Source organism: Setaria italica, chromosome VII (assembly GCF_000263155.2).
Source record: "Setaria italica strain Yugu1 chromosome VII, Setaria_italica_v2.0, whole genome shotgun sequence".
NCBI lineage: Eukaryota > Viridiplantae > Streptophyta > Magnoliopsida > Poales > Poaceae > Setaria > Setaria italica.
In genome coordinates, this window is record NC_028456.1 from 5,854,264 (window position 1) to 5,874,349 (window position 20,086).

The window sequence follows — 20,086 nt, forward strand, 5'->3', positions numbered from 1 at the left end:
GAATAGGATTTGCCGATTGTAATATTTATTAAACCATGCTTGAGCATTATTTTTCATGTCTCCTTTTGGACTAAAATGGAACTATATAGGTGGGAAGCTCACGATATCGTTATCCAAGGCCGGAAGCTTACTCCCTCAAAAATGTGGGCCGTCCAAACAAGCAGCCAGATGTTAGCCCATGGTGGCCCAGGTAGGCCGTAATTGCATCATAAAGGTCATGAATAAGGGACCGTTCGGTTGAGCTGGCTGTTGCTGTTAAGCAGCACAGCTGATCAGCCGGCCATGCAGCTGCTACAGCAGCGCATCAGCTAGGCAGTGGCGTATGAGCTAGGCAGCAGCGGCTGCAGGCAGCTATTTTTGTACCCAGCGATCAAGTCGAGTTTTGAAAACAAACAATGTTGTAAACTCAGTTGGAACTGGATTATATAAAAGGCAAAATTCAATGAGCAAACAAAGGTCACTTTAAACAATCATTGAAAGAGCAAGTACAAATATTTTTTGATTGGGGCTTCAGAATATAATTGCAACAAATTACAGTACAGAACCACATTGATAATATTCAGATGACTGACCTATTAAAATAAGATCACAAATGCATACCATATTTCATGATAATGTGACCAGTGAATCATTAATTCATCTAAAAGACACATTTTTTTCAGCTCCTTCAGAAAAAAGAAATACCGTGACAAGCATTGCCGTCTCAGCTCCTTGATTGTCTTTAAAAGTAACGTAGGCAAGCAGACAAACAGAGAAATAGGCCCAAGATATTGACTAAATATATGATACAAGCATAACCAAACATCTGCAGACAGTGATATGAACGAAATCACCAGAAGTGCTATCCATAACTCTCAAACACCTCATTTTAGTTTCCAGGACCTGGGCACCCTGATAACAGTCTAGTCTAGCACAAAATAAATGACATGCATATTGAACTCAAGAGTACACAGGGCATACAATTAGAACATTTCAGCCCTACAATAGTTGATCAGTGCTTTCTCAAGTCACAACAACAACAAATTAGAAAGAAATTGATGGGTTATATTCATAACAACTAATTAGCAAATTGAGAAAATATCTCCGTCATGTCAACCCATAAAGTCCTGCTGCAATCCAATCACGAACTTTACTAATATCATCGTTGGCAGTAGCGGCAAACCAATCTGATGCAGGATCATTTTCATCACTTGTCCTACTCAGGTAGGTCCCATGAGCAAACATGTCAGCACCAACCATTCCCGGTTCGTTGTTGTCCAATGCAAAATTGTGTAGCGCAAAGCACGCAACAATAATCTTTGATTGCTTCTCCATATTATATAACGGTATACCTCTTAGAATCTGCCACTTATTCTTTAGCACTCCAAAAGATCGTTCCACAACATTCCGAAGGCACGAATGATGGTAGTTAAAAATTTCATTCAAATTCTCAGGACCTTTGGCATTAAACTCCGATAAATGGTACCTGCCCTTGCGATATGGCGCCATATAACCCTCACGCAGTGGGTAACCAGAATCCACCAAATAGTACTTTCCTACATATCAACATTGTTATACACATAGCAATTTAGATTGGCACTCCCATATGTTGCATACTATAAAACTTACAAACAACATAAGATCACCTTGGGGTGGGTGAGGGAAATGCTCAGCTTTGTTTAAAGCCTCCCTCAAAACAGCAGTGTCATGCACAACACCCTTCTTCCCCGTAGCGACAAATGTGAACCTCATGCCCATGTCACAAACAGCTAAGACATTCTGGCTGGTGAACCCCTTTCTATTGATAAAATCATCATGTGCGTGCTCAGGGACTGACACCGGAATGTGGGTTCCATCTATAGCTCCTATGCACCCATCAAAATATGGTGAGAATTGATGCAGCTTAGGATGCACATACCTGAACAGTGGATCCATTGGCCTAATAATAGTACGTGCAAAAGAGACCACGGCATCTAACACTTCACCGAACTTCCGACTCACGGTGTCCAGTGACCTATGGAATCTATCCGACATTTGTCTCTGGCATTGTCTTGTGCCACATGCCCATAGGAACATCCCTAATGCCTCAACTGAATCACATTGTCGTGTGGATTTTAGCCCATGGTTGGACACTAAGATTGAATGCAACAACTGGAATGCAGATGGATGGAGACGGAAATTTTTGTAGCACTTCTTACTGTCAGCAAGGTTAATAGCAACCCATTGACGCCCAGTCAACTCCTGCAAGTGCAATGGACCATCTTGCACGCCACATGCACTTGAGGTAGACGATGCATACGCAGCTAACACACCAATGGTTGCACCCATGTCCCACCATGTAGACCACTCATCGTTCAACCTTGCTGGTGAGGTACTGGTGTTGCTCGAATTTTCGGAGCTTGACTTTCCTTTCATTTTCGGACCATAACAGTGATCAATGGTCCCAGCTTCTTTAATCAGCGATCTGGAAAAAATCTGATTCTTTGTTAAGCCTAGATATGCTAGTTTCAAGACGACATATAAAAAGCATGCCATCTTTTCTTGTCTAAGAATCTCTATAACAAAAGAATAGCATATTCAGTACCCATCTTTTAACATGTTGTGCCCCTTTTCTTTTCTTTCAAAAATCCTAAGTACTTAAATATGGAAATATGATTTCATTGCATACCTTTACGATCCATTTGACCTTCACTTGTTGATAGCCACCTCATTCATCATGAAGACCTTCAGGCTGTAAGGTTATAAACAATAATTTCCAAAATGTTAAAAACAACAGTAGCAGCAGCATACTCAAGTGGAACGACACAAATTTATATGGATTAGTAGCATGAATAATCAAGGTCTAACACAACATAATTCACATTACAAACATGCTGCCACACCATGCCATAGTCACATTACAAATACACACATTCCTAGGTAGATGCAAATACACTGTAATCATGGACCGGTATTACTTCCTTTTGACATTATCCCAAGTCCATCGGAGCCATGCAATCCGGTTCTCTGAAGCGGTAATGCTCCTATAAGATGCACGTCGAGCTGGCGATCTAAACAGCTCAGTAGCTATGAAGTACAACTCAGACCCATTCGGTACACCATCTTGTTCTACAAGGTGCAGCATTTCCGTAACCTCCTCTTCCTCACGGCTGATTAGATTTCTTTCATTCATAGTCCTTTGAATCATGCTCTCAGATATACGCTCGCCATAGTACTCCATGCTCTTAGTTCTCTTGGGTGGTGGGCTATTAACAACATGCTCCTTTCCTGACCTTTGCGACACACGACCCACACTAGACCGTCCAACAGTGTCCTCCAACCAGTCAACATTTTCATCCGCCATTGGGTCAGGGGTGTCTTCACTTCCACAGCTTGGTGTTCTATCTCCAATTCCACCAACACACAACATTGGACCGCCTTCAGTGTCCGTTGTCCCGAAAAGAGTGGTTAACTCATCATAGAATGGAAACGCCTTGCCACGGAAATGTTTGTTTGCCTCGTTCTCCTAGAAGTCATAAATAGGAAATATGTAAGCATGAGGAAAATCCGAGGACAAAGCCGAAGGTAAATGATAGAAAGCCGTAATTATTAGGACGAAAAGTAGGTACCTCAATTCGGGCTGCCCACCATTCATCATCACAATCAATGGTGTGGGTATTGTTGTTCCACCCGGTACCACTCTTGTCCTTCAGTTTCCTCCAATCCTTGTATTACCTCTTAAAGGCATTAAATTTGTTCTGAAGCTGTTTGCAGGAATATTTCCTGCCCGTCTGTTGTTTGAAATTTGTATACAGGTTGTGCCAACCTACCTTGGTTAGGCCCCTTTTATTGTAGTTGAGCTTGTTCTTCTCATCAATGCAGAGGTCTAGGAATATTTTTGTAGTGTTATCATCCCAGTTGGCACGACCTGCATCCATCTGTGTGCTACTTTGAATTATATGCCTTCCTAAGTACAAGGTGCTACTTTGAATTATATGCCTTTCTAAGTACAAGGTTTGTATGCCACACACGCAGTAGCAATGACTGCAAGATACGATTCAACATGTATCACAAAGGGAACAAATAAGATGGAATTGATGCTTGCCTCGTTGTGCTTACGTCTTGCAGGAGTTGTACGAAGCAGGTACCGAGGGGCTTCATGTGGAGACCATGACGATGTAGAGGAGTTTGCCAGTGCTGCCGCCTGTGGAAGTTTCTTTTTTTGGCACACAAGGAATGCTCTCCTTAGCTAGAGTCGTATTTACTACTGTAAAAAGACTATATAAAGTGAGAGAAATTTAAAAGCCAGCCTAAACATTGTCATATTTTAATGCAGGCAGTAAATAGTAATGAGAAAAAAAAAAGAAGAAGAATATTTCCTGTCAAAATGGAGGAGGAAATTTACAGTCACCTAATTTTTGCAGGCACTTCACAATTCCCACCCACTGAATGTTGCTGAGTGGATTCAGTGGTTTATATAACTAAAACTAGCCACTAACAAGATGAAAGTAGCAGCAGTGCAGATGCAAAATAGGAAGCCCGTGGTGGTGATGGCCGCATTTGTGGCATTCTAGAGTAGCAGCAGTGCACGTGCACCGTCCAGTTCAGTCAGATAGATGAGCATCAGTTGATTTCCGAGGGCAAGGCAGAGCAAGTAGGCAATGCAACAAGCAGGCAGAGGTAGCCAACAATGCAGCCCTTTCAATTAGAGGTACTGGGCAGTGCAGCTGACAAAAGCACACCAAAATAAGGTTACTTTAGCTAAAGCGACTAAACCTCTAGTCAGAAACTCATAATTTAATAACTGCAGGAGATTCTTTCATAATTTACAGCAGAACCATGTCTACCACAACTATTGCCAAGAAACAAAAAAACCACAATCCCACGTTAGAGATGGTTGTCAAAAATCCAAAGTAGTACTAAACAAGCTCAAAAACAATGAAAAATTTATGTGCTTGCCAATTTCATGAGTTACTTTGCAAACCTCAGCACTTACGAGCGAAATCGTACCTGGAAAACAAGAGGCTTGTTCAGATCAACAGTGAACTCCTGGACAACCATCTTCCCCAACCAGAGCTGCACCACAGAATTCCACATTACATGCCAAACAGAACAGTCAAGAAAAAATAAACAGCTTCGGAAAAATACAGCACATACAGCACAGAGGCACTCCTACGCGCAAGACAGGTGACGACTGAAACCAATTATGAATGACAACGGAGAGAGCCAGTGCCATACCAAACTACTAGTGAGTATCAGGCCTAAACGCAAATGCGGATGCCATGATTGCCACCTTTTCCCCCAGCCCTTGACAAGGTTCCTCTTACCGAGCAATCCTCAGCATGTGGCTCCAGGCACAAAACAGGCAATCTTTATCTCCTTCTCACCCACACTGGATGTTCACACGAATTTGGCAACCAATACTTCAGTGCTATAAGAGTGTGCTACACGATTTTTTTTCTCAGGCAAATGTTTACGCGAATCTGAACAGAATGACAACACCGTCGCAGCAAAATGCGGCCACAGAAATCTCGGCCTAGATCCAAAACTTCGGGTCAAAAAGCGCGCTGCCCTCGAGTCACCATTGCTGAACCACGAAGATCCCGAAAAATCGACGCAATGTCCTACATCTAGGAAACTATACACCAAGCGCCATGCGCGCGAATACAACCAATGCGGCCGCGAGGTCTACGACACAGAACCCGGAACAGCACGATGGGATCGAGATATGGGTTCAGGGGGACCTCACCAGCAGTGGCAGCAATGGCGGCCTCTTCCCCGGAGCCGGAGACGCCTTCCTCCCCGGGCGGCGAGAGAGAGAACAGGCGAACGACGACGAAGAGGAGCAGCGGAGTGGATGACGCGAGAGGGAGCGGCGGGGCGAATCTAGCCGGCGGCGGGGGAGGGGCGGAGCTGGGTGGGCCTTCGACGGTGGGGCGGCGACGGCGGGGGCGGGGCCGGCCAGAGGCGGACTGGGCGGCGAGGTCGAGAGGAGTGCGGGGCGGCGGGGCGCAGTTCGGGAGACGGGAATAAGTGCAGCTGTTCGGCTGCCGTGGTGGGCTGTTGCTGTTGGGCCGCAGCCGAACGGCTGGGCTGAACAGCAACAGCTGCAGCCGCCCAAATAGCTTAAGCGAACAGGCCCTAAATATGTACACATAACACATTAGTAGAGAATTGGCTTTCCATGCGCCCCCTTTTATCCCGGTTTAAAGTTGGCCCGGGACAAAAGGTTCACTAACCGGGACTAAAACTCGGTCACTGGTGGGGGGCTCACCAACCGGGACCTTTTATCCCGGTTGCAAAGGCTAGTGGGAAAAAAAGACTCTGAGAGGCCTTTTGTTCCGGTTTGAAACACCAACCGGGATAAAAGACCCCCCCTTTTATCCCGGTTGGTAACATCAACTGAGATAAAAGGGTCAAGAGCTTTTTATCCCGGTTGGTATTACCAACCGGGATAAAAGGGGGTCATTTATCCCGGTTGGTGTTTCAAACCGGGATAAAAGGGTCCCCAACGAGGTGACTGGAAGGGGATTAAATCCTCGAACCCTTTTATCCCGGTTTGTAATACCAACCGGGATAAAAGGGGGTCTTTTATCCCGGTTGGTGTTTCCAACCGGGATAAAAGGGTCGCCCACGAGTTAATACAAAAGGATAGCATCCCCTAAATACTCAGATGTGGTGTGTAGGTGGGATGGCAAGGAAGCTACGCGCGAGGCTGGAGGTTGTGGGTTGAGTGACCCGGGATAAAAGACTCCCCCTTTTGTCCCGGTTGGTTTATCCCGGATGGATTTTCGGGATCTTTGCACCCTACCAACCGGGACTAAAGTCCAATTCTCTACTAGTGACATAACACCGGATGGTTACAAATTCTTAAAATGACATACAAGAAAAATATTAAACCAAGCCATGATCAGACCTAAAAAGGGAGCTGAGAGGACAACCACACCTGTGTCACAGCTTAAAAAGGAAGAACCACATCTTGTAGAAAACGGGAATTCTTAAGGGAAAATTGGATCCTTACCATCAATGGTAAGAACTCATCTTTGGATATATATCATCAAAAGATTCAGCTATAGATATATACCATTAAAAGATTGGACTTCTTAGCAACTTAGCACTTCGGGGAACTCCATGTTAACTCACCGTGCAAGGAGGAGAAGAGCAGCCCGGACCTCGTCGCCTCCCGCAATCGCCTATGTGCTACCGGCGCCCGTTTGTCGCGGGGGCTGCGCTCACCACCACCCTAGGCCATGGCTGCGGCTTCAATGACGGAGGCGACAACATTCACAGCCGCATGCCCGTGCGACCTCTTCTCATCACTCACAGGCTCTGCATAGTGCTCTAGGCCCACATCGCGCTGGCCGGAACTCGCCAGTGGACGAGCAAGTCGGCGCCGGGAACAGCGAACCAGGCGAGCCATCACGCGGTGGAGACCAAGGCACACCAGAGGTGCCACGCTATCAGGAAGGGAGGGAGGAGGAAGCCACAGCTGCTGGAAACCGCCCCGCCGACGAGACCTCCCAGCCTCCCGGGAGCACGCAGCTGATGAGGCCTCCTGGTAGCGCTGATAGGGACGCCACCGAGCAGATGCGCGAGGAAGAAATTTGCGCCCCTCGTTCCAATCAGGCGACGAGGTTGAGTTTTTTTTGCAGATGGATAAAATTGGAACGGTAAATACTTGATCGGTAAAAAAGGAAAAAAACAAGAAACTAGCGGCCGGTCATACTGATCGGAAGTAAAACGGAATGGTACATATCTGTACTTTACCATCTTTCCATGGTATATATCTATAATTGAATCTTTTAGCGGTATATATCTAAAGATGGGTTCTTTCAATGGTATGGATCCAATTTTCCAAATTCTTAAACCCCAATCTGTACTCCTGCACGCTCCTCACAGTTTTCAATATTACAGACATTTTATTTTGTTGTTACGACGGAGCATCCGATCGGAAATTGTTTTCATAGGACGTTAGAAAATGCTAACTCCCGTCTTCGAATAGTTGTCATTTCAGATCCAAATCACTATTTTGACCATGAATTAATGATACTAAACCTATTCAAATTAAAGAAAATATGTAATATTTCAAAACTACTATTGAAGGACAATCTATCAATACCATTTTCAAAAGTTAATTTGAAATATTCAAAGAGAAGGTCCAATCTGAAATGTATTATATTGACTACACGCATCTTAAAATGATAATTATTTTAATGCCAGATGGAGTATATTAATGACTAATGAGTATCATCAACATATATATATTAGGTAACGGTCTTCCATCTACTTTTTGCAGGTAACGTCTCTCTTTGTGTACATCACCTGCTTTATCCTTGCTTTGTGGAAAAGAAACGTTTGCAGTGTAGGTGCACCAGCTTCCAATGTGGATCTCTCAACGCACTCCAAAATTAGCAACCACTCCTCTTACCGACAAAGCAATTGTACCACCAGACCCCTGACCACGGAACCACAGCCCTGCACCCCATTACATATTCTCATATACTCAGCGCCTGCACCCGCACTATACCAACCATGAGCGACCTCATTTCCTACATCTCCAAGATGTTGTGTATCAAGGCAAGGTCCGAGGCAACACCGGCCGGCGGCGAGGACGGCGGCGGTTGCGCGGCGGAAGAGTGCCGCGTCTGCCTGTCGAGGATCCGCGTCGGCGAGGCCACCCGCCGGCTGCCGTGCCGGCATGTTTTCCACCGGGACTGCGTCGACCGCTGGCTGCTGTCCTGCAAGCGAACCTGCCCGCTCTGCCGGGTTTACGTGGCCGACGAGAACAGGCATCCGGTGGCGGTGAAGCACACTGGCCGTGAAGCACTCGCCGACGACCTGGTGATCTGGTTCTCCACCGTGCTCGTCCCCGGTTTCTGATGACAAAATCTTCTTCATTTTCGCTTGAAGCTGTTTTTTGTTTTTGGCATATACTACAGCTTACGTGTATGTACTTATGTTAGTCTATAGAACAGTTATCAACAAATTTGTGTATGCATGCCCGGATAGATTCTGGTTTCATTTATTGGTGGAATTTTTTCTATTCGATGCTGCTTACTAAACGAGAGTGACTGAAAAATAAGAGCATTCAGAATCGTGGCCTCTCCTATCCAAATTTCTGCTTACGCATCATCAGCCGCCTTAGGGTGCGTTTGGCAGCTTCCAGTACTGATTTTCTGCTGAATCCAGTAGGAGCTCTGCCAAATAGTTTTTGAAAAAGAATTGATTCTTTGTTGATTAAGTGAAGTGATTTTCTGAAATGAACTAAGAGGTTGGGAGCTGCAAGAAGTAGCTTCTCCTGATTCATTGAAGTGATTCTCTATTCTGATTTTAAGAGTTTATGGTAGAGAATTATAAAGAATCACTTTCAGCTACAGAATCACTTCTATAATCAGCTTTTCATATAGAATCAGAATCAGATGGAGGCGTAACCATATGAGTATGGTCCATGCTCTTTGCAGTTACTTCCAGAGTTCCGCCCGTGCACCAAGGTGCTCCTCGCCGATGGTACACTGACATGACCACTGGATTGGGTCTCAGCCACTTGCATTCACCTTCCCGGCGTTGTTCTGGTTCTGCAAGCGCGCCAACATCACTGTCCACAATGCTTGGGCCAACGGACAGTGGAATTTGCAGCTTCTTCCTCAGCTCAGCTCCTCTACGTCGATCGAGAGCTTGGCACCTTGCTCTTGGCTCGGCCTTCTACCATTAGCACATGGCCTCTGCACCAATTGACCCCTTTGCCGCCAACATCGGGTACGATGCGCACTACTAGAGAATTCGGTACTAGTTCCAGTTTGTAGGGTGCATATCTTCCGAAAATGCATCCAGAATTAATCTGTCGAGATAAAAGGGGGTCTTTTGTCACGGGTCCCTCAACCAGGATATAAGACCCCTTTTAATCCCGGTTGATAATACCAACCGGGATAAAACGGTCGCCACGTCAGGGGCTACCTCCCGCCTTTATCCTAGTTGGTATTGGACTAAATGGTTTTGCAAAAAAAATTGCAAAAATAAAAAATCCCTGGGGGTCCCGGGAGGCTCCCCACACGCGCACGTCGCAAGGCACAAGTCACTTGATTTTTCACGCGCATGTGTGGTCCGTGGGATTCAAACCCACATGGGATTCGAACCCATGATCTCAAGCCTCGCGCGTAGCTTCCTTACCATCCCACCTACACACCACATCTATCTATATAGGGGATGCTATCCTTTTGTATTAACTCATGGAGGACCCTTTAATCCGGGTTGGTAACACCAACCGGGATTAAAGACCTCATTTAATCCCAGTTGGTATACCAACCGGGATAAAAAAGGTTCCAGGGATTTAGTCCTTTCCCAGCCACACATGGGGACCCTTTTTATCCCGGTTAAAAACACCAACCAGGATAAAAAGGGTCCAAGGGCTTTATTCTTTTTTCAGCCACCCGTGGGCGACCTTTTATCCCGGTTGGAGTTTCCAACCGGGACTAAAGGACCCCCTTTTATCCCGGTTGCTTTAGTCCCGGGTGGTAATACCAACCAGAACTAAAGGGTGACCTTTTAGTCCCGGTTGATCTTACCAACTGGGATTAAAAGGTCCCCCATGTGTGCCTAAATTTTTCAACCGGGACTAAAGGATCCTCATGGGTGGCTGATTTTTGAACCGGGACTAAAAGGTCCCATTTAGTCCTGATTGCAAATACAAACTGGGAGTAAATTCTAGCCTACCGTGACGTACCCTCTTTTCTCCTGGACCTAAATTAAACCGGGACTAAAGAGGGGGATCGAAAGTCATTTCTCTAGCAGCTCTCCCAAGGTGCAAGCATTTCCTGTGGCTTCTTCACCGCCACCGTCTGCCGCCTTGGTACATCATGGAAACATCATTGAATCCTCGGTCTAGCCTACTGCGGTGAATATGAGAACCAAGACCACCTTGTCCTCCGATGCTCACGCACACGACGTTTTTGGAAGCTCGTCGGCTGGCCTTCTGTCCCATACCTTGACTCTTTTCAGGGACCTTTGGGACTTGCCTGAACTCATGTCGTTGTGTGACACCCGAGTTCGCTCGGCGATTATCACTGCACTGCTCTGGAACATCTGGAAGGCTAGAAATGTCCTGGTGTTCAACCAAACTGTGCAGAGTGCGACAACCACCTTATATGCTGTGGCCGCCGACTTTAGGACTGTGGAAGCATCGGCTGCGCAATGCTGAAGCTGCCAATTCTATCCTGCTGTGGGGCGGATATTTTTATACCAACGTAAACTGTCACCTCTAGTACCCTCCACTCCCAAACTCATGTATGCACCAACTTAGTATATCGATATATTTGTTCAGACCGGCTAGAAGCCTGCCGTAGCCCCTTCAATAAAAATAAGAGTAAATTAAATGGCGTCCAAATTTCTGCTACTCAATCGTTCAGTTCTATGCACGTGCATTATTATGCCTCCTGTACCTGTTTTTTCACATGATTTTTGTTTCTTCTTTCTGATGGAAATGTTCCACAGGCTCGCTTTCCAATGAACCCCTACCTAACGAGATCTCATCAGAACAAGAGTTACACCCACCGAACAACAATTGTCCAACCGTTTGTATGTTGTATATACGATAGGTGCAATTCAATTTATCTCCATAAATCACTGCACCTAGCATACTTGGACCATATATGATCCTACGTACTAACTTTATGCATATGTTTGCATGTTTTGCAACTTTTTGAACTAAACTGATACACGGTAAATTACACCCACCTTACAACAACTTGTCCAATAGTTTGTATGTTTTATGGTGGGTGCAATTTTATCTCCATAAATCACTACACCTAGCATACTTGGACCATATATGATCGTATGTACACTGGTAGACAACTCGGTATTAGTCCCGGTTGGTAGGATGCAAATCTCCTAAAAATCTATCCGGGATAAACCAACCGGGACAAAATAGGTCACCATGCACTAGTAGAGAATTGACTTTCGATGCGCCCCCTTTTGTCCCGGTTTAAAGTTGGCCCGGGACAAAAGCGGGTGCGCCACGGTAGGCAAAAATGGAGGGGAGGGTTAGTCCCGTTTGGTAATTGCAACCGGGACTAAAGGGGCTAGTTCCGGAGCGTTGGTGGCGGCACCCTTTTATCCCGGTTGGAGCCTCTAACCGGGACCAAACTTTCAACCGGGACAAAAGGTGTTCCTTTTTGTCTCGGTTGGAGTTTTTAACTAGGATAAAAACTTATCCCCATTACATACCAAGACAGAGGCCTTTCTTCCTCCTCCAGCCCGAGCCAGTCCAGCAAATAGACAGAGGGCTGAGCTTCACCTACTCTCCGGTGGTGCCGAAGCAAGGGAGGTTCTGCTCGAAGTTTTTTCCCTCATTTTCGTGGGAATTTCACTAACCTACTCTCCGGTTGTGAAGGTTTGCTACTTCATCCTCGTGTTATGCTTTGATTTATGCTTTGGAGATGGAAAGATTAATTGCTAGAATGTGATGAAGTAGAAAATGGAGAGGTATTTTGAGCTAGAATATGAGGGAGATTGATATGTCATATATAGTATGTATTCTTGCAGTGGTTTAAAAATGATGCTACCTTGTCTAGACGGTTTATCTTATCAAATTCAATAAGGTTTTTCAAATCCATACTTGTTGAACTTGCATACCGTATTCATCTCTGCGAGGATGTTCTCTGCCGAGCAGCAACGTATGTCAAGAAGGAGGTTCGATTCTACGAGAAAGAGTGGATACGGACATCGTGACCGTGTCCCCTTTTCCGTAGCATCTAACCTCTTTCATCACGAAGTGCGGTGCCGTCCAGTTGAGAACATGCTCGCGAGATGATCACGGTCTTCAAGTTCAACAACTTCTGCAGTGCTAAGAAAAGAATTTTTGTATATAGATGGCTTCTACTACTTGTTGAACTTATCAAATTCAATATGGTTTTTCAAATCCATACTTGTTTAACTTGCATACCATGGTCATCTCTGCGAGGATGTTCTCCGCCGAGCAGCAACGTATGTCAAGAACGAGGTTCAATTCTACGAGAAAGAGTGGATACGGACATCATGACCGTGTCCCCTTTTCCGTAGAATCGAACCTCTTTCATGATGAAGTGTGGTGCCGCCCAGTTGAGAACATGCTCGCGAGATGATCACGGTCTTCAAGTTCAACAACTTATGCAGTGTTAAGGTAATAATTTTTATACATAGATGGCTTCTGCTACTGGAGGAAGTGGCGATGGTGGGGGCGATCGTGGTTCCTCTTTCGGCAAGGGAAAAATTATAGTTGTCCCTCAGCATAAGCCGAAGAAAATGAGCGTGTTGGAAAAAGCAATGCTTCGTTATTTGCAGCAACGTCATGAAGAAGCGGTTGCCGCGGGTCAGGAACCTCCTTTTGGTGGTCGTTATGCTCCACCTTCAGTCCTGGGTGTTTCACGTCCACTTAGTACTACCGTTTTAGGCGGCACAAATAAACCTAAGGATGAGGCTGGATCAGCGGAACCTTCATCTTCACCGTCCAAGGATGCTTAAAGTCCTCCTAGATAATAACCAGTGGATGGCTTGTTGTAGTGTATCATGTTGTTTGGATCTTTAATTTAAATATGTGTATTTGGATCTTCATGTTGTTGTATTGTACCATATTGTTTGGATCTTTAATCAATTTTCACGCGTAATCCATTGTCAAGTGTAATCCATTTTCATGCGTAATACGATGCAGATGGACCGGCAATGGATGTATAATGCAGACAGGCGGAGCAAGGTGTTTATTGATGGCTTGCATTATTTTCTCGAAGTGGCCAAAGCGAACAAGCCAGAGAATGGGTTCGTATGTTGTCCATGCTTGCAATGCAATAACAAGAAGGAGTATTTAAAGGATTCCTAGGGGACTATTCACAGCCACTTGTTTAAATACGGTTTCATGCCTAACTATTTGGTTTGGACCAAGTACAGTGAACGAGGGGTCATAATGGAAGATGGTGAGGAGGATGAGGAAGATGACACCATTCCGGACTGGGTTGCAGGCCAAGCTTTTGCAGGTACTACAATGGGCGAGGCTGATGAAGATGAGTTTGCAGAAAATGGCCGTACTGATGACCTTGGTCAGGTGATACGAGATGCACATAGAGATTGCGAAACTAAGAAGGAAGCAGCAAAGTTGCAGCGCATGATAGATGATCACCAAAAATTGTTCTACCCAAGTTGCCAGCAGGGCCATAAAAAACTAGGTACGACACTAGAATTTGTGCAATGGAAGGCAAAAAAAGGTGTGTCTGATCAGGCATTTCAGGGGATGTTGAACATTGTCAAGAAGATTCTTACCGAAAATAATGAATTACCGTCCACAACATATGAAGCTAAATAGATTATTTGCCCTCTCAGATTGGATGTTCAGAAGATACACGCATGCCCTAATGACTGTATCCTCTATCGGGGTGATGAATACGAGAAATTGGATGCTTGTCCCGTCTGCGAAGCGCTGCGGTATAAGATCAGGCGAGATGATCCTGGTGATGTCGAGGGGCAGTCTTCCAAGAAGAGAGTTCCCGCGAAGGTGATGTGGTATTTCCCTATAATACCACGCTTGAAGCGGTTGTTTAGGAACAAGTTGAATGCTAAGTTGATGCGATGGCACAAAGAAGAACGTATGGAAGATGAGATGCTGAGACACCCCGCAGATGGGGCCCAGTAGAGATCAATTGATAGAGCATTCCTGGACTTTGAAAGTGAAGCAAGGAACATAAGGTTTGATTTAAGTACTGATGGATTCAATCCATTCGGTGAGTTGAGTAGTGGCCATAGTACTTGGCCTGTGACCCTATGTATGTTCAACCTTCCTCCTTGGCTGTGCATGAAGCGGAAGTTCATTATGATGCCGGTGCTTATCCGTTGGTTGATGACCTTTTACAGCTCTGGAAGGAATAAGGTGTACGTGTGTGGGATGAGGATAGACAAGAGATCTTTAATCTACAAGCATTGTTGTTCGTAATCATCAATGATTGGCCAGCACTAAGTAACCTTTCAGGACAGACAAATAAGGGATATCGGGCATGCACCCACTGTTTAGATGACACAGAAAGCATGTATTTGAAGCACTGTAAGAAGGTCGTCTATATGGGTCATCATCAATTTCTCCCTGCTCACCACCAGCTGAGAAAGAGCGGGATGCATTTCAAAGGGGTGCCGGACCATCATAAAAAACGTGCACACCGTAATGGAAAGCGTGTCTTCGAGATGATGAAGGATGTAAATGTAGTCTTTGGAAAGGGTCTTGGTAGACAACTTGTTCCGAACGACGATAACGGACATGCACCCATGTGGAAGAAAAAGTCAATATTTTGGGAGCTACCTTATTGGGAAATCCTAGAGGTTTGCAACGCAATAGACGTGATGCACCTGATGAAGAATCTTTGCGTGAACGTTCTAGGCTTCATGGGTGTTTATGGGACCTCGAAAGATACATTGGAAGCACGACAGGACCTGAAAGCCATGGGGCAACGAGATGACCTACATCCGAAAAAGCGAGATAATGGACAGCACTACTTACGTCCTGCTAGTTACACTCTCAGCAAGGAAGAGAAGGATAGCATGTTTGAATGCTTGAATAGTATGAAGGTCCCGTCTGGGTACTCCTCGAATATAAAGGGAATAATAAATATGAAACAAAAGAAGTTTACAAATCTCAAGGCCCATGACTGCCACATGTTGATGACCCAGTTGCTTCCGGTTGCACTGAGGGGTCTTCTACCAGAAAATGTCCGATTGCTGCTCGTAAAGCTATGCACGTTTCTCAATGCAATTTCGCAGAAGGCAATTGATCCATCCAAGCTATCAAAGCTACAGAACGATGTGGTGCAATGTCTTGTCAGTTTTGAGTTGTTTTTTCCACCATCCTTCTTCAATATTATGACGCACTTACTGGTTCACCTAGTAAAAGAGATTGGTATTCTCGGACCTGTATAGCTGCACAATATGTGGCCTTTTGAGAGGTTCATGGCAGTTCTAAAAAACTATGTTCTTAATCGTGCCCGTCCAGAAGGAAGCATCGCCAAGGGATATGGAACAAAGGAGGTGATCAAGTTTTGTGTTAATTTTATTGATTCAATTGACTCGATTAGGGTTCCAACTTCACGCCATGAGGGGAAGCTCCGAGGAATGGACACCCTTGGAAGGAAATCAAGTTTCAGCAATGATATTGATTTGTTCGACAAGGCACACTACACTGTTCTTCAACAGTCATCCTTTTGTGTCTCCGTATATCGAGCAGCACAGGCAGATGGTAGTTTACAAAAACCCGACCAAATCCGATGCTTGGCTTACCCGTCATCACATGGAAACTTTTCCCTCCTGGTTGCGCCAACAACTTATGGGTAACTCTGAGATTCACCCACAGCTTGCCTGGTTAGCCAGGGGACCTGCTAGGATAATCGTCAAATTCCAAGGCTATGAGATAAATGATTACACATTTTACACAAGAGCCCAGGACCAGAAAAGCACGAACTAGAATAGTGATGACCGCATAGATGCCATGGACAGAAATAATAGCAAGGAGTCATATTATGGTTTCATACAGGAGATATGGGAACTCGAATACGGACCGTTGTACATCCCTCTATTTCTTTGCAATTGGGTGAAGCTAACTGCCATAACCAAAGATCAGTACGGAATGACAATAGTAGATCTGAGCAAGACTGGATACAGTGATGATCCATTCGTACTTGCCAATGTTGTGCATCAGGTGTTCTATGTGAGAGACATGTGTAGCAAACCCAAGAGAAATCCAGAAGAGACATGAGAGCCAAAGTGCCACATAGTTCTTCCAGGTAAAAGAAAAATCGTGGGAGTCAAGGATAAAACAGACCAATCAGATGATTATGATCACTTTGATGGCATGCCTCCATTCGTAGTTGAAGTTGATCCAAGCATCCTGCTATCCAAAGAAGAGGCTCTGTACTTACGACGCGATCATGATCAAGGAACTTTCGTGAAGAAGAAATTTTACAACGTCGTATTGTAATGTGCTAAATTTACATGACCTTTGTGTAGTACTTGATACAATTTTTAATTTACCCTATGTATGATTTCATGTGTTCTTAAATTTGTTAGGTGAAGATTTATTAGATAAACATGAACAATGTTAACCACATACATACATGGATTTTTTTGCGCGTTGAAATTATTTAATTGAATAATTTCTTGATCACAGCGATGCAGTAAAATAAATATTTTAGAGGCTAAATGAACTGGTATAGAATTAATGACTAAATCACACTTATTGTCAATATACTAACTAATTAAATATATATTTTGCATATACAAAATATGTGAAGGTTTTTGTTTTCCATCCTGAAATGCAGTGAAAATATAAATAAAATCCATTTCCAAAAAACAGGCGGGAGTAGAAAAATAGGAAAAGGACCTTTTGCCCCGGGTGCCAACAGCAACCGGACGAAAGGCACCCCTTGTATCCCAGTTCCAAACTGCAACCGGGATAAAAGGGTAGTTTTCGACTCCTGCCGGGACGTACCCTTTTATCCTGGTTGCAGTTGGCAACCGGGATAAATCCCGGTTGGTGCCCAGCCCCACCTGGTGGACGCACCCTTTTGTCCCCGGTCCCGTCACCAACCGGGATAAAAGGGGGGGCCTTTTATCCCGATTGGTAATGGGACCCGAGACAAAATGTCCGTTAGTCCCGGGTGCCATTACGAACCGAGATAAAAGGGGGGGGGGGGGGTTAAAAGGCACTGTAGCCTCTTCTACCCCCCATGCCAGTTACATTTACCCAAAATTTCGCCAAGATACCGCGCTCTGCTCCATCGCCGCCTGTCCACCTCCCTCGCCGGCTGCCGCCGTCGTCGTCCCCCATTGCCCCGGCCATCGTCATCCCGCCGCCCGACCGCCTTACCCGCGCCCAGACAGCCTCCTCCTCCATCGCCCCGGCCCGCCTCGATCCTCCTCCGTCGCGCCCCGACCCCTCGACCTCGTCGCCGCCGGCCACCTCCATCGCGGTGCCTCGCCGCCCCCATCCTCGTCGCCGCCTCCGTCCTCGTCGCCGCCTCCGCCCTCGTCACCGCCTCTATCGCGCACGCCGCCTCGTCGCCCCTCATCGCCGGCCACCTCCGCCCGGTGTTTGCTTTGCTCCGTCCTCGCCTCCGCCGTCCCGCGGCCCCGGCCGCCGCCGTCCCACTGCCCCGGCCACCTCGTCGCCTCAGCCACCATCGACCGCGCGAGGTCCGCCGGCACTGGTGCCGGGAGTACCGCTCTTGCTGACGTTAGCAAGGGCCCTTTTTTAGTTAGAAAATAAATAGAAATGAGTAGTAATTAGTTAGAAAATCAATAGATATTTGTATATGTGTTAGAAAATCAAATTAGTGGAAATGAGTAGTAATTAGTAGTAATTAGGTTAGTCGCTCCACCTAGATTAGAAATTAATCGTGTTTCGTCGTGGTTCAATCCTTTGCATAGGAGACGGTGGCTAATTCCAGAGACGTCCGTCCTCGCCTCCACCTAGGTTAGAAATTAATCATTGCCGCGACCACCTCGCTCTATCCCCGCCTCCGCCGTCCCGCCGCCCCGGCCGCCACCGTCCCAACCTAGGCACCATCGACCGCGCGAGGTCCGCTGGCACTGGCGCCGGGAACGAATTAGTAATAAAATCAATAGATATTTGTATATTAGTTAGAAAATCAAATTAGTAGTAATTAGTAGTAATTTGCTAGAAATTCCAATAAATATTTATAAATTAGTAGAAATTTGGTAGAAATTCATACAAAGTACTACTAATTTGTTGAAATTTGTAGAAACATTTCGAACTTTGTGGGATTCATGTTATTTTATGATTTCATGTATATACCCTTATGTACATATAACCAAGGCGATTTCTATGACTGTCATGTATGATTCCATGTATGTTTCAATCAATAGTTGAAATGGCAGACGACGAGACCGCAAGGTATCTCATGGAGCAGATAATCACTGGTGATGGTAGTGGCGACAACCTTCCACTATCGTACACTGATGAAGAGGGCACCCAGGCGGACATGTTCCTCAACATGTCTGCCGATGGGAATGAAGAGCATGAGCCCCAGCAACACCTTGCCGTGGCGGAAGGTTCCGGCGAGGTATATATAATGAATCTTGTATTGTTTCACACCACCGTTACTACTACATACTAATTAACAAATCTTGAACTGTTAGCCCTCTGAATCGACGCAAGGGCAGAAGACCCGAGGTCATACAACGGTGATGGAAGGGAGGCTTGTCATCACGGAAGTGACAGAAGAGGGCAGGCCGGTTGCTCCCGAGAAAGTAGCAAAAAATACGTGAGTCAGATCGGGGCAATCGTCCGAGACAACGTGCCTATCAGCATCAGAGAATGGAAGGGCAGAAGCACTAATCCGTACGCCCTCCCGAAGACAGAAAAGAATATGCTGTGGGAAGACGTCAAGAGACATTTCACATTCCCCGAAGGATATATTGAAAAGGATGTGAAAGCGTGGATGCTGAAGAAGATGGCTACACAAATCTAGACATTCAAGAAGATGCTGGATGCCCACTACATTAAGAAGGGCCGAACTCCAGACTTCAACGTGTGGCCAAAGTTGAGGGACCACTGGGAGGCATTTGTTGAATATAAGAGGAGTGAAGACGGTGTGAAAAAGATCCTGACCAACACTACAAATGCTAGTCAAAAGGGCTACCATCATCATCCGGGGCGAGGTGGTTATGACACAGCAATTCCCAAATGGAGGAAGATGGAACAAGATCTGATCGAACGGGGAATCGTACCTGCGACTATTGAATGGCCTGGACGATCAAAAAATTGGTATTACGCTCATGGAGGCTCTCTGAGCCAAGAGGATGGGACGTTGATTTTCAATGACACAATACGTGAGAAGGCCGAATGTCTTATGAAGAACATTGAAGATTCTAAGACTGGGAGGTTGAAGGTGGACCGAGAGAATGATGAGCTCACATTGGCCTCGGTAATCCCGAGCACCCAGAACGTTGCTGAGGGTTCGGGGTCATTCCTTGGAAGTTTTCTTTCCGAGGTGACAGCGCATCGTACAGAAGCCACAAGCGAAGAAAGGAACAGATCGAGGAGAGTTGGCGGCAGATGCTAGAATCCAAAGTGCAGGCACAAGAACAAAGAATGTTGGAGGAAATC

General features: G+C 45.7%; 3 protein-coding genes across 3 annotated transcripts; 1 reads left to right on the forward strand and 2 right to left on the reverse strand.

The window, feature by feature from the left end:
• Window positions 1–1,086: 1,086 nt before the first annotated feature.
• Window positions 1,087–1,914, reverse strand: LOC111257934 (putative nuclease HARBI1). The gene is made up of 2 exons (XM_022828473.1): window positions 1,626–1,914; window positions 1,087–1,535 (listed from the first exon to the last, which is right to left on the reverse strand). Exons 1-2 carry the CDS (start codon window positions 1,912–1,914, stop codon window positions 1,087–1,089), a joined length of 738 nt encoding a protein of 245 aa, XP_022684208.1.
• Window positions 1,915–2,769: 855 nt separating this feature from the next.
• Window positions 2,770–5,950, reverse strand: LOC101757233. The gene is made up of 6 exons (XM_004975037.3): window positions 5,708–5,950; window positions 4,969–5,034; window positions 4,064–4,174; window positions 3,789–3,896; window positions 3,588–3,683; window positions 2,770–3,484 (listed from the first exon to the last, which is right to left on the reverse strand). Exons 2-6 carry the CDS (start codon window positions 5,017–5,019, stop codon window positions 2,933–2,935), a joined length of 918 nt encoding a protein of 305 aa, XP_004975094.2. The 5' UTR covers window positions 5,020–5,034; window positions 5,708–5,950; the 3' UTR covers window positions 2,770–2,932.
• A 2,442-nt stretch (window positions 5,951–8,392) lies between these two features.
• On the forward strand, window positions 8,393–9,052 carry LOC101757623 (E3 ubiquitin-protein ligase RHA2A). Its single transcript, XM_004975038.4, has one exon. The coding sequence runs from the start codon at window positions 8,491–8,493 to the stop codon at window positions 8,836–8,838; it is 348 nt and encodes a 115-aa protein (XP_004975095.1). The 5' UTR covers window positions 8,393–8,490; the 3' UTR covers window positions 8,839–9,052.
• Window positions 9,053–20,086: the final 11,034 nt, after the last annotated feature.